Here is a 14552-nt window from a genome sequence, read left to right on the forward strand (position 1 = left end):
CAGGACCCTTGTTTTTTACTTTCTTCCTTCTCTTTTCTTTGTCCGAGGATGGCAGTTCAGTGCTTCACACCTCAGAGGAAAGAGCCCTTTGCTAGACAGAAGCAGCACCGTACCTAGACTCCGGGTGGCCCTGGCCAAACTTTTAGTATTGGGCCCCCCTTCGCCGGAGACAATGATAATAATAATTATTATTTTCACCATTTTGGGGCCCCCTTTCTGTCGGGCCCTGGGCAGCTGCCTGGTTTGCTCCTGCCTGTGTCTGGCCCTGCTTAGAAGCATAATCAAGTTGCCCGGTGACATGGGACGCGCAAAAAAAAAGTTCAACACAAGGAGGTTGTTTTCGACAGGGAGAAAAAACCCAGTCCGAGTTTCACCATGCCCAGAGGTGGATCTGAGCCATCAGGCCATGGATCTGATGAGGGTGGGTGCAGGGGGGTCTTGCAAGTTCTCTCTCTCACTTGCAAACTCTTTTGAGGTCTTTTTCTAAAAAGTGCGTCTGGGGGCTCTTTCTTTCAGCACCCCGGTGCCCCCTGTCCATCAGCAACCCTGCAGTAACAAATCAAGGTGGGCAGCAATAGCTAGCCCCAGGCCTGTCCAAGGAGCAGCGAGTGACCCTTTGGTCAGCTGCTGGGGGGACCTGGGCAGGGATGGAAAGGGTGTGTCTCACTAAGGGCGCCTCCAGGCCAGCGTGTTTGGCCGGCCACCGACGGGTGCCGCCCCCGCCCCTTCGGGCCACCCTGCAGACCAGCGGGGTGGAGCGGGGCCCCTCCAGGCGCCCCCCGAGTGAGGGCAAGGGGCTGACAAGGGTAGGACTCAGGGAGGGAGGGGAAGGGGAAGCGGGGGCAGCCCGGGGGGGGAGAGCAGCGCTCCGGGGCGCGCCCCCTTCGGCCCGCCCGTGCACTGCCGGCTCCGGCCGGCAGAGGGGCAGGGCCCCTGGGAGGAGGAGGAGGAGGAGGAGGAGGAGCGGGGAAGGGGGAGCCGGAGCCGGAGGGAGGAGCGGCCGCGGGGGCAGGGGCAGGGGAGCCCGCCTGCAGCCCAAGTTTGGTGCCAGGCTCGTGGCTGTTCCCGGGAGGCCGATGGGCAGCGGCCGGGCCACGCCGGGGCCCAGCCCGCCCCGGGGCAGGCGCTGAGCGGGGCCCCCGGGGATGCCCCGCGCCGGGCTCGCCCTCTAGCCCGCCCGCCCCGTGCATGGCCCAGCTATGGAGGTGGTGGACGAGACGGAGGCTCTGCAGCGCTTCTTTGAAGGTAGGAGCCCGGCCCGGGGCTGCCCCGCCCGCCCGCGGGAAGAGGGCAGCACCTCCTCCCCCTCAGCAGGGGCTGCCCACAGGAGCCGGGTGCCGCGCGTGGGGTGCTGAGCAGCCAGCGAGGGGGGAGGCTGTCACACCCGGGGCACGGGGCGCCCGCTCCCCCTCACGCGTCTCAGTCTTCACGTCGCAGCCCGGGCACCTCACTCACCCCCACCCCTGCCAGGTACCAGCCCCCTGAGCCGCGCACGGTGTTGGGCCTCCTGAAGTTAGGGCAGTGGCACCCCCCAATGGACTTCTTGCAGAGTCCTGTGTGGTGCGGGGAGCGGAGCCGTCTCTCATTAATGACAGACACGTGATATTCCTGTGTGACACAGGCCAAGTTGCCCTTTTCCCCAGCTTTGGTAGGCGACGGTGGTCCCCTCCAGCTTCAGGAGACCGTGGGCCAGGTTCCCTCCTTTCCCACCTCCGCGTGGATGGGGAGTGACGTTGAAGCTGAGGGAGTGGCAGGGATGCAGAAGTGGTAGAGAGAAGAGTTGGGCCCCCTTTGCTTGGTTCAGGGCGACGCACGACGCAGCTGCGCAGTGATGACTGAGTCGTCAGTGAAGCCCCAGACCATTGCATTTAGGTGTCGCGCAGTGGACTGAAGGGTGCGGAGCAGTTGGGGCCTTGCCGCCATTTCTGCCCTTTGTTTTAATCGCTCAATCCTCCCACTGTTCTTCATCCCCTCCCCGTCTTTGTTTGTCCATCTCTTCCTTCTCTCCCCCCGTGTTTCTTTTTCTTCAGTCCCCTTTCTGTCTTCTCTCCTGGGCGCTGTCTCTCTTCCTTCCTGTCATGTCTCCTTGCTCTCCCTGGCACCCCTCTTTCCTGGCTTCCTGCTGGAAGGGCAGCAGCCATGGGAAACAGGTTGACACTTCAGGTGTGCAGAGTCCCTGCACTTGGCATTGCCCTCTTTAAACAAAGAGCCTGGGGCAAAGGGAACATGCATTGGGTCTTCCTAGCCTGTTTCTCTTCTCAGCTAGACATGTGGGCTTTCTGCTGCTGCTGCTGCTAGCCCAAGCAGCAGTGTAGTCTCTTCTCTGACTGACATAAAGGCTGGGTTAATCAATTGACCAAGTCCGCAGTTTGACACCTTGTGGCGTTTTTGTTGAGATACGCTCACTCCCTTTGGGCCCAGGGTATGAGGTGCTTTAGGTATCTGTATTTCTGAAATGGCTGCGATGATTTTGACCTGGGAAGTAGGAGAGATGTGGAAATGCCTCTTGTAGACTAGGGGACAACCAAACCCTAGGGCCGCTGGGCAAGCATGTGGGATGTCTACCACCGATTTGGGGAGTATCTGAAGTCCCAGACTGAGTCTGGGAAGGAGGATGCTTGCCCAGTGACAGAGCCACGTGGACTTGAATGGTTGAGTTCTGCTCAATTGAAACTCAGAACTTGACTAGTGGATTTTGCCCAATAGAATTTGGGACTGATTTGGCCCTTGAACCAAAAAGAAATGTGTGTTGTAGAGACAGAAAGGCAACTTCAGTGGAACTTTAGTGATCCTATGGAAGATGAAGTGCATGTTGTTTCTCTGTGCGCTGCTTTGGGGAAAAGATTTTCTTGTGCTTGCCAGCCCTGATCCTGAGTTTGAGTGGAACAACTTTAACCAGGACAAGAAGCCTAACAATAGGGGCTGTTGCTGTGTGCACCAACCTATTTCCTATGTAGCCGATGTATTTTCAGTAGGGTCCCCCTTGGGTGTAGGTCCTGACCCTCTTCCCTATGGCCCTAGCTTCAGACGTAGCCCCCAGCTGCACCTGACCTGACTCCAATGTCTTGGTTTTCATGCTCATCCCTTGCAGCCTGTGACGCTGAAAGGTATTAATCTTGAGTTGTGCTTCTCTCCTTTCTACTTTGAATTTCACAGAAATACACACCACCTAATGTCATCTGGTTGAACTAAAAATGTTTGTCCCCAGCTCTCCCTTATCCCTAGCCATGTGGAAATGGAAAGCAAAGAGCACCAGTGCAGAAGGACTGCTTTTAAACTTTGCAAGGTGCTCACTCAGTCATATGATTTCTATCTTTGAGCGTTCGGAGCTCACTGCAGCCTCCAGAGGGGCTCTCTACTTTCCGTGGGCAGCTAGTCCTGTTTTCATGTTTTAAGTAGTTTATGTTGCATGGTGCTAGTGTGGTGGGGGGAGGGCCCACAGGAGAAATTTTGACTCAAAGGACTGCCATGCAGCCTGTGCTAAGAAGTGTTGAGAAGATTATTTTTCTGTCTGCTGCATACCAGCTACCCAGGGTGCTTTGAAGAAGTGAGTAGTCAAACTGATCCTCAGCTGAAAGTCTTAAGTTGTATGTTGCTGGTTTTCCATCAAGGATTCTGGTTTGACCTAACATTGCAGTGTCCTGAGGGATTAATGATTTCTGGACAAATAACATACAGACAGATAGCAGACCTGGTAGGATTGTATTCATTTGGAAAGATAAAATAGATACCCTGAGACTTCTAACATCAGCATCCTTATTCTCTTCTATGGGGGAGTTGTACATTTGGATCTTTCCTTCTTATAGTGCAGTCATTTTTTCTTCTTCACAGAAGAGCATCCTTTCTGTAAGTGGAGATTTCATGCCTCTGGAAATGTCTTCCTACAGGTTGCACACCCACTGAAGTAAATTAGAGAGTTCACACCACTTAATTTTGAATTAGTTTCACCAGATTTGAGTCTTCTGGAAGCAGATCCACTGTATTTAAGAATGGTCCTGTAGCCCTTTCATTATACATAGTTTCAAGGCACTATGCAAGGGTAATGCATCCTTTCAGACTTTTGAGAAGCAGGGTCAGTGTCAGAGGTTAAATAACTTGTTCAAAACTTGGGATTGAGGGAGTGGCAGAGCGAGGATTAGAACTCAAGTGATCCCATTGTGCTTGGTCTGTTAGATGGTGTGGCAGATCCCTTTTCTGGAGAGAAACCTCAAGAAATGGGTAGTCCTCTGTGATTCCACTTTCCTCAAACAGCCGTGTCCGTGGAAGTGAGAGTTTCTAGGATCGCTGGGTCCTAGCTTCAGTCCCAGCTGGAGTTGAGGCCTGATGCTGATCCTTTTTTATCTTAGAGGTCTCAGAAGGTGGGACCTTTTCTTCTGAAAGAAGTTTTCTGGTTGGACCTATCCACCTGCCACAGTTGGACTTATCCACCTTTCTCATACAGAGTAGTTTGCTGAATTTGCAGGGAGATTAACAAATACATGAAGGTGAAGGGGCAAAAAAAGGAAGTTGAAATGTTTTGGGCTTTGGGCTGAGATTCAGAGAAGGCTGAGAGAGGTATGGGAGGACTTGGATTTGCATGATAGCTTGACAGCTTCTGTAGGAGGTTTGGGTGAAATCGGACTACTTTGTGATGGAAGAGGTGCCCTTGGTGCCTGTTGGAGTTGGCTGTGTGGGTGCTGAGGATTCTCCAAGCAGACCCACTCTTGGTTCAGAAGATTCTGGCTGCTTGGGTCCAATTTTGCAGTAGCCTGATCCATGTTGTGGTTTCCCACGGCACTTACCCTCACAGTGTCTAACAGAACTGAAGTGGGGGAAAAGGGAAAGCTTTTTAGGTGGAAGGGAAAGTAAAGCTTGGTTTCTCCAGAGTGTTTACCTAGAGCGTTTGTATTTCATATCAAAGGGAAGGTGGAGAGTAGAAAAAGCCTGACCCTTGGCTGGCATCTTGCTCGAAACCGTACCTTCCTCCCTGCTTAACACTCATGTAAGGGAAACAGTTACGCCAGAGCTCAGCTATTTGGGATCCCTCTCTCCCTTGGCTAATTGATGAGATAAGAGGTTGTTAAAGAATGTACATCAGGAAAGATGTGCCGAGCAGCTTTAAAAGGAAGAGTAAGAGGGTGGGGGTTGGTTGGGTGGTTTGGCAGCTCTCTGCAACAGAGGGCCAGAAACACCTGAAGAAATGGAGTGGGAAATGTGAAGGGTTTGGACAGATGGAAGCTTCAAATGGAGCTGCCATTGCATTCAGTTGACTCTCCCTGCAAAGGGCCATGGCCCCAGCACATATACGTTAGCTAGCTCTCTCGACTGCAATGGAATTAAGCAATTTACAGTAGCTGAGGATCTGGCCATTTAAATCCTTGTGTAGAGGGTCAGAGGATAAGAAACTCCTGAGTATGTGTTTGGAGAGTGGCTGTGCTACGCCCGTAAGGGCTGCCGATACTGTGGTAACTGCCTGAAGGCTTACAGGAGCCTCTGAGCTGTGAGTGTGAATGAGTGAGTGGGTGCTGGTGTTTATCAGCCAAGGAGCGAATATGTTTGTATTAGCAAATGCGTTTGTCTGGAGGAGTGTGTGTGTGTGTGTGTGTGTGTTCTGAAATAGTGCTCTTTTTTGGTGCCTTCTTTTATGGATCCTGTCTCACTTTCCAGACACAGTTGGTGACTGCGGTCTCACAGCCCTCCCAGGAGGTAAGTCGGAACTGTTGCCCCCATTTTTCAGTGGTGCAGAGAAGGGAAGAGATTCACAGAGCAGGAAACTGAACCCTGAGCTCCAGACTCCTGTGCTTGTGCCTTTATCTAAGTATAGAGTGGTGCTCCCTGTCATGGGCTGGTGGGTTTTGGTGAGGTGCTGGGAATATGAATATATTAGTGTAGTGGTTTTCAACCGTTTTTGTACCAGGACCTATTCGTAAACATCAGTGGCCATTCCCGACCCAGTGGTCCTCATCCCCAACCCACTGACCCCTGCCTCCAGCCCCACAGTGTGTGGAGGAGGGTGGGGGGCCCAAGCAGCCTCTTGCAGGCTGCAACTCTGCCAGCCTGCAAGGTAAAAGCCACAGTTTCCCATTTTTTTTCTTCTTTAAAGGAGAATCCGTTTTAAAAGTTTGTTGATCCATTTTTTGTTTGTGACCCTTTCACATATTCTTGTGATCCACGGGATGAGAAACACTGTATTAGTGCATGCATGTGAGAATTTGGCAATGAGTAGGGGATCTGCAGGGGTGGGGTTGGTATTAGCAAGAGTATGTCTGTGAATGTGTCAGTAAACCCATAAGCCTTAGCTCAGGGGAAGAGGTAAATGAGTTGCTTACCAGTGTTGGCCTTTGTATAAAAGGGGCCAAAAGTTGTCCTCAGCTGCAGCTAGTAGATTCCACTGTGGAAGCTGGGTCATTGCTGGTCCATGCCAGCTAATGATTTGCTTCTTTGTTTTTCATGACCCTGTAAGGTCACTTAAGACAAGTTGTAGCCTCAAGGTTTTGGTGCCAGCGCATTAGGGGGCATGAATAAGGGGTTTCAAAGGACCCTGAGAGAGGCAGTTGCAGGGTGTAAGTGGGGCATTATGAAGGGACCCTAAATGGGCTGTTTGGAGGTCCCTGAAATGGCATGAATGGATTATCCTCCCAGGAGCAAAGATGGCAGAGAGACCACAGAGCCTGGGGACTCCTGAGTGGAAGCTGTGGGCTCTGTAGTGGTCCAGGCTCCAGGCAGGAATGCTGCGGAGGAGGTAGCAGAGGTATTGCTGTTGAAATGAGCAGAACTGGCCCTGCATCACCTGGTGTAAATGCTTGAACTCACATGTGTACCTGACCTGGCGGCCTCTTGCACTGAGGTCCTTCTCATTACTTCCAGGTGGTGGGAAGGAAAGGAAGGGTGTGTGGGTGGAGACACGAGCAGTGAGGGTGAGACAGGAGCAGAAAGGGCACTGTGGCATGCTTGCATCTCCACGGCACCTCTCCTTCATTTGCCTCTATGTATAGTAGTAGGGATTGTTTCTCTGAATGTCAAAATGCAGGCAGCTCTGGGGCAGAACACAGCAGCTATTTAAGGGCCCAGAGCAAATTGACTTTCATTAGTAGATGTTTAGGATTGTGAATCTGAAAAAAAGATGACAAAGCTGGTAGGTAAATACATTATCCTCCGAGCGAGGGACTAACATTAGAGGGATGGGGGTAAGGAGGGGAACCAACTACTGTTACAGGAGATACAATGTTAGCCAACTAAGCCCCGGGGTGGGGGAGGGGGTTCGTGATGCTGAGAGAAAAAGAAGATAGATACACACAAACCCGTTACAACGGTCCGCAGTGGTGGAGGAAGCGATTTGAAGAAAGTGTCTCAGTCCATGTAGAGTCTCATCACAGGAGTTGTCTTCAGGTGGAGCTAGACAAGCAACTGGTTCCCAAAATGGAGATGAGATACTGATATAACTGAAAATTCAGGGGTTGTTTTGGCCGGCAGAGCATAATTACTTGAGTTGGCATATGTCTGTGACACTAGCATTAACACCTCTGCCCTTGAGAATGTGGCAGGGGTCCTTTACTGACTGTGAGAAGGGCAGAGCCTCAGGTTGATGCCTTGTTGGAAAAATGGCATCTCCTGTAACAGAGGCTCCCTTCACACTGGCTTGTGGCATGGGTCATTATGGACTCGGGGGTATTGAATTGTCAACACTAGCTTCAGTCAAAAGTGTTTTCTTGAGGATCAGGTCTCAGCTTTGGCCACAGACTCACCAGCTTGCCTGTCTGGGGCTCAGGCTTTGCTGTTTGCTTCCTCTGAAGGCTCTCCTCAGCTCTAGGGTCCTTTCTGAGTTTCTGACTTTCCCTGTGAAATCATGCTGTAGCCAGTCATTGTGAACGGTGTGAGGGCAGCAGGAGAGCAGCTGACAATGGCAGGCGAAGGGAGGAGGAACACTGGTGTTCTGGGTTTGCTTTGCCCCATGACTGAGAGCAGAGAAACCCTTGCTGTGTCCAGGGGCAGCCTGGGGAAGCTACTTGCCTTGAGCCCATGGCATACCTTTTCCTGAGTCAGTGTCCCATCTCGAGGTGAGGAGGCAGGATGAGGATTGGTGCAGTCTCTCTTGGGCCTCATCGGTGCGCTCGGGAAGCTAAGAGGCTTTGTGTATGGAGCGCTTGGCTGAGCTGAGTTAGCCTGTGACAGAGAGGTCCTGGGGAACCTGGTACAGCACAAACACATGACTGGCCTTCAGGGTAATCCCTTTGCAGACCCAAATCCTAGTGCGTGCCTCCTGTTAAAGGGAGGTGCTGCACAGAGGTGACAGCCTCCCGACCTCCTCCTCAACCCCCACCCCATCGTTAACGAAGAGAATAGATGCAGTAGGCAGCAGCGCTGGGATTCAGAGCAGCTGAGCGAAGAAGCGTGATGACAAAGGGGGAGAGCGGGGACACAGTGGGAGCGTAATACCTGCCCTTGGCACAACTCAGGATGCGCTGGATCCGCACAGGTAACTGCACGGGGCCCCTTAACCCTTCCATTGCTGATCTTTCCTCTCGTCCTGCCTGTCTGTCCCCTTTGCTTCCTCTCTTGTCTGCACACTTTTCCATCCTGTGCCCTCATCTATGTCTGATTTCTCTTCCCTGTCTGACTCCCTGTTGCATGTAGGTTGCTGAGGAGAGTGCACAACAGGAGGATTACCATCCATTTCCTTTACTTCAGGGGAAGGAAAAGACCAGCAATCTGGGCCCCTGGGAACTTTCTGAGGCACAGGGAAAAAGTGCAGCTCCTGTATCAGGAGGACGGAAGGAGGAAACTCCCAGAAGCCATGGCCACATTGCTTGCCCTCGGCCTGCCCTGCGGTGCGTGGGCACCACAGAGCAACTTTCTACCTCAGTTGAAACATTATTGTCATGGGGTTGCTCCCCCGCTTCTGCTCACTGGCCCCATCTTTGCCTTGAGCCTTTCCCAGGGCTTGAGAAACAGGGGAGAAGGGAAGAAGGGGTGAGAGTGGAAGCAGGGCAGAGAGCTGTTGAGCAGGCTTTGACAAAGGGATAAGCGATTATCTTGGAGGAGGCTGTGATTGAGGAGAGCAACCTGCACTGTTGCCCATGGCAGCTGCCCTGGAGTTCAGGTTTCTGGGGGATGAGAAGTTCTTTCCCACAATTCCTAGCAGATGAAAGCATCTGTTGCTGGCACAGGGGGCCTGGGGCTGCTGGCTTGGTACCCCACTGGCCCAACCTCACTGGTTGTTGCCTGGGAGGAGCAGAGTGGAGGGGAGGGTGTCTGCTAATGGCAGGTTGAAACGGGCCAGGGAGTTGCTGACTGAAGTGACACCTCTGCAGCAGAGAGGGTTGGCTGGGGAGGGTTCCTTCTTGTGTTTGTGGGTGCTGGTGGTCAAGGGCTCCTGACAGCAGAGTATGATGGGGATGCTGGTTGAGATAAGCACGCATTGGTAGCTGGGAAGCTGGTTGGGGTGGGAGTGATTGTTGTATGGTTTTATTGCTTGTAGCTGGTGGGTAGGATTAAGGGAGAGGAGCCTCCTAGGACATGGACTCATCAGGGGTGGACAGCTGAGACAGGCCCACCAGTGACCTTCCCAGTCCTTGCTGTGAGGAGAACTGACAGCTCTTACATCATGAGTGGTATCTTGGGGCAATTTGAGGCAGAACTGGCTGAGGGGGCTTGAACAAATCTTGTATTGGATCACCTTTGGAGCTGAAGTGCATGATGGTTTTACCACAGAGACAATCCGGAAGAAAGCTGTATTTTGTTTGAGCTGCATCCCTCCTTCATTGGGGTTCTGCTCTTAGCCTCATGGGTCCCTGAAGGATTGATTTGCCCCTGCTTTCATCAGTACAACCAGAGTCAGGCAAATACTGCTCAGCATTAACCTGTTGCTTTTTGCTTAGATGGATCATCCACAGCAGTGACCTGGGCTTGGGGTGGGCTCCCTTCTACCTGTTTCACCCTGTTTTTTTTCTTGATTTCTCTAGTGAGCCAGGCTGCATCCCCTTTACCGTCTCCTCAGGAACTTCCTACTGAGGTTCTGTCTGTACTTTTCCCTGCACCTTTTATTTCATGCACATCCCATATGTGGCCTCACCAAGTCCTTTGGACCTACTGGTGAACCTCCTTGTCTACTAAACCAGGAAGGAGGCACTGGCTAGGGTTAACCTGGGCAACTATGGAGCTGTTTTTCTCTTACATTTCTGGGTATGTCTCCAGGCAGAGTTACACTGGGTTTCATCTACAGACTCTTTAGATGCATTTGAGGGGCAGAGGGAGCTAGCCAGTGTTCTCTGCTTGGTGTCTTGCCTTGGAGCCCTGGTTATCAACCTATAACCTGTTTTCTTTTTCCTGTTTTTTCATCCTTTGTCCCAAGCACTTCGTTGCTGTACAATTAGTGGTCTCCTTCTAACCACAAAGGGAGGCTTATGGTTTCTGGTGTGCCAAGGCCCACTGTGCCTATATAGTAAATAGGCTTGATCTTTTCTTTTACATTTGGTTGGCAATAAAGACAGGAGATGCCAGTGAGACCCTTCCTAGTTTCTTGCTATCCTGGTTAAGGACTACATGGATCCATCAGATCCCTGATGGGGCCAAAGTGTTATGCTGAGCAGAGACTGACCCCATGTGAGTGCAAAGGGCTGAAGGGGGGGACCTCACAGCTGGCATGAATGGAATGGGCACGCCTTTGGTTGCTTGGCTGCGTGAACTGCTGTACACAGGCCCCAGGACAAAATCCCTTGGATCCTCAAGGATCCTTCAGGACTCCAGATCTTTTCTCTGAGGCAGCTGCTGCTGGAAACTCCCTGTGGGGTATGTATACCATTTGCCAGCTGTCCAGAAAGGAAAGCTGTGGGGCTGACAGCTTGGCAGAGAACATGCTGGGTAACCACCCCCCTACACCTGTCTGAAGGTGTTCCGGATTGGCTGAGCGCTTGCCCTTGGACTTTGTGCTCTCTGATAAGAACCCCAATGATCTAAATTAACCTGAAGAATGATTAACCCAGCATGTGTGCTGCCAGGGAACCCGGGGAGCAGCCCTAGCTCTAGAGATGCAAACAGGAACCCACTGCTGCCCAAATCAGGCCTGGCCTGAAGCTCCTGGCAGGACCCATGCCCATCCTAGGTGCCATCCGTGAGCACTAGTCATCATAAGAGGAAGCATTCTTTGTGGGAGAGAGCCTGTGCCTGGGCTCCTCTCTGGGAAGGCAAACTGATGCGGATGATGGGAGAGATGAGATCAGTGTACTCAATAAGTGGGAGGAGATGCAAAGGCAGTGCCTGCTGTGAGGAAAGTCTGAGGGACAGGCTGTCCATACACCCTGCTCCTGAATCGGGGAACTTCTCTACCCACTCCTGCATCCCTTTCCACATGGAACCCTGTGTGAGGTTGTTCAGGAACTTTAAAGATCCCCTAAGAGCCATCCCTGGCAATGTCTCCTCTGGGCTGGGTCACCCTGGCTTCTTCCATGGCACCCCCTCTATGGTGTACACTCAGTTGCATGGCCGGTGTGCAGAGGCAGGGTGGGTTTCTCTTGATGGGCTTCTGGGAGCCCTGGAGAATACCTGAGAGTGCACATGAATGGCAGGCTTCTTTCCTCAGCCTGGTAATGTGACACCTCAGGCTGGGCACTTATCTTCCTGAACTTTGCCTGTTTTGAAGCAGTGACTGCAAATGGCAGGAAGGAGAGCCGAGAGAGCAGCCAGCTACAGCTGTCAAGTGGCAATATGAGGTAGTGATTGGGAAAGCACCAGGTTAGCTTCTGAGACAGCTGAGAGGCGCTTCTGGGCAGGCAGGTGGCAAGAAGGGCATGGGGCTATATGTAATTGGCCTTATGTACTCTGTTCCAGGGCATGGGAGAAGCAGGTGACTAGGGGTTCATAAGCCAAAAGCTAATGTACACCAACCCCATCCTGCCTAATGCATCCCACCCTCATTGTGTCCATTCATCCTTCTTTCCTGTCCTCTTAGACCTTTCTCCCTCCACAGCCCTAGTCACTCTTTCGCAGTTCACTGGGGCAGGCAGGTTGAATTACTTCATTTTTTAAACCGTTACTGGCTACATATTTCACCAAGAGTTAAAACAAAAAGGGGATTGGACTGGAAAATGGCAGGCTGCACAGGTTTAAGTTTAACAGGTCAGGAGCAATAGGGGATGGAGCCAGAGGTTGGAGGGACCCGGGCAGGTCCACATAACCTTCCACTTCCTTTTCCAGATGCCGAGAACTATGGTCCCATCTGCCCTTGAAAATTTTGAATTTATGATTAAAATGGAAAATATCCACTTTTGGTGGGATTTACGCTTTCTCAATGAAATCTGCAACCTAAACATTGCAACACTGTGGTAGTTCATGGGACCCAAAGAGTCATGCCAACTGGCCTGGTTGTGTTGTTCAGAATCAGACAAATAGCAGTTACTGGAGAGGGTGCTATGGGGCAGGAGACAAGGTCCTGGATAGGGACTCTGGAGATTTAGACCTCTAAGCTAACTCCTTTTGAAATTCTCAGTCCAGGCATGCTTTGTGATCTTTTAGGAGCTGCTTCCTCTTTTCCCCGCCCCCCCTCCTAATTTGTGTCCATTTTGTCTATTGAGACTCTTAGTTCTTTGGGGCAGGAGACTGCCTCCTTCTGTGTGATTGTACAGTACCCCTATGGTGGGGCACCGATTTTGATCACAATCTTGAGGTGCTAATGTGACCCAAATAATAATAAATGCAGGTTGTTTAAGATCTTTGACAATCACTTAGGTTTAGTGATCTTTGGGGGTTGTCAGGAGCTTTAGACTCTCTTTCTTTTTTTAGCTGTTTTTACCCATCAGTGCTTCTCTTCAAAATATACTTCAGATGGACACTGGCAACCTAGATGAACAGGAAATCAACTAACCAAATTTTGGTATATCTTCAGTGAAGTATTGACATGCATGTTTTGCTTTCAGGGGGAAATCAGCACCTGCTTAAATGATGTGCTGTATTAGAGCCATTAGTATTGTTTTATCATATGTTGCATATTGATAATGCAGTGACCAGCCATGAGTATGGTACAGAGATAAAGGTGGTTCTTGCTTTGAGGAGACCTAAACCACAGATGCACAGAAAGCTGGATTCTTTGAATTGATGGGTTGGTCTTTCCCTTTTCTGCTTTACTTTTGAACTCCTGCCTTCTGGATACAGTGAAAAAGGTGATACTTTAAAGAGGGGCAAAAATGGAGAGAAAGGGACAACTGGGTGGGTTCCATCCTGAGGGACAGTGCATTGAAATGTTCAGAGAAGAATGGGAAGAGGTAAAAATGGAGAATCACTGTGTTTTTGGATTAGAGGGCTTAAGTGGGACACAACATACAATAATAATGTAGAAAAATGCCAAGCTGGGAGCTTTGCAGACTAGGAGGAGTGGTATAAGCTAGATACTGTGCTGGGGGCAGGTGGAGGAGCTGGCAAAGGGACTCAAAAAGGGAAGCAAATTGGTAGGTCATAGGGCAAGAAAGTGAGAGAATCTAGTGCTTGAGATGGCCTGGTTTGCTCAGACAGAGTCTCCTGTGTTCGAGAACTGGGTTCCTCTGCTCTCAGAATGTCCCAATGGGCCCAGATGCTGTGATGTTGATACCCTCCCCCCACAAGATACCTTGGGATGGAGGAAATCCCTAATACTCTGCTTTGTAGGTGCAGACACTCTAGGAATACACAGCAGCAGCACTTGTAGGGTCTGTCTGTGCCGTGGTGGCAGAGAGCACTGTTTCTCCAAGACAAGATGAGCCTGGCTCATTTATTCCTGCTATGCTTCTGAGCATGACAAACATACAAGTCTTGAGCATGCTGCAAGGGGGTCCCCATGACATTATTCCCCAGGTTGATGCATGGAAAGAAAAAGTGGGTAGGTAGGGCTCATTTCTTCGGTGGAGGACTGAGTGCTCTGCCACTGCTGGTGAAACACCCCAATAGGGTAGTCATGGCACAGCCTTTCTCCCCGCTTTGTCATCAAGTCGTTAGAAATACCCTGTGTACCGTGTATAAGTTAGAGCCTCACTGCTCTTGATTGGGGGGTGGGGAGCGGCTAGAGTGGTTCTAAGCCCATTGTGGGAGGGCATGGTCTAGGTAAGGCTGGAGAAGTGTCACCACAACAGCCTGTCTTGGAAAGGAGGAAGGATCCCTGCCAGTCACTTGACACTTAAACATTTCAGGCTTCCTGATGTTAATTAGCCCAGCTCCACTGTGGGCAGGGCTTGCTTTGCTTTGCATGAATTGAGGACCTGGCTGGAGCATGAGCAGGAGATTTCTCACTAATATTTTTTAAAGTGCATTTAATTTGTGATCTGCAGGAAACCCTGTGTATGAGGGAGCAACAAAGGGCAGATCTGAGTGATGGCTGATGCAGGGTGGGCAGTGGTTTCATTTCACTAGCTGTTGAGGGAAGTGGAGGAAGGAAGCATGTGGCATTAGGGAGTGGAAGGGCAGCCAGAGTCCTGGGCATATGCTGCTCACTGAGGAACTGTTCCTCACGTGGGGAGTCCTGGTCAGGTCGATGATTTGTATGGGCTTGAGCCCCAGATGCTGTTCCAGTTGAGCTGTTGGGGCAGTTGTTTTAACACACAGGAGAGCCT

At 51.2% G+C, this 14552-nt stretch overlaps 1 protein-coding gene across 2 annotated transcripts in view; it reads left to right on the forward strand.

The window, feature by feature from the left end:
• The first annotated feature begins 1024 nt into the window (after window positions 1-1024).
• Window positions 1025-14552, forward strand: part of MYRF (myelin regulatory factor) — a 111363-nt gene continuing 97835 nt past the window's right edge. The window contains exon 1 of one of the 2 annotated variants that reach the window (XM_019547327.1): window positions 1025-1245. In XM_019547327.1, coding sequence (XP_019402872.1) covers window positions 1200-1245 — 46 coding nt within the window. In that variant the 5' untranslated portion in view covers window positions 1025-1199. The remainder of the gene's footprint in view (window positions 1246-14552) is intronic. The other variant, XM_019547328.1, reaches the window with a different exon arrangement.

This window comes from Crocodylus porosus, unplaced genomic scaffold (genome assembly GCF_001723895.1).
Source record: "Crocodylus porosus isolate Cpor-Errol unplaced genomic scaffold, CroPor_comp1, whole genome shotgun sequence".
NCBI classification, from domain to species: Eukaryota; Metazoa; Chordata; order Crocodylia; family Crocodylidae; genus Crocodylus; species Crocodylus porosus.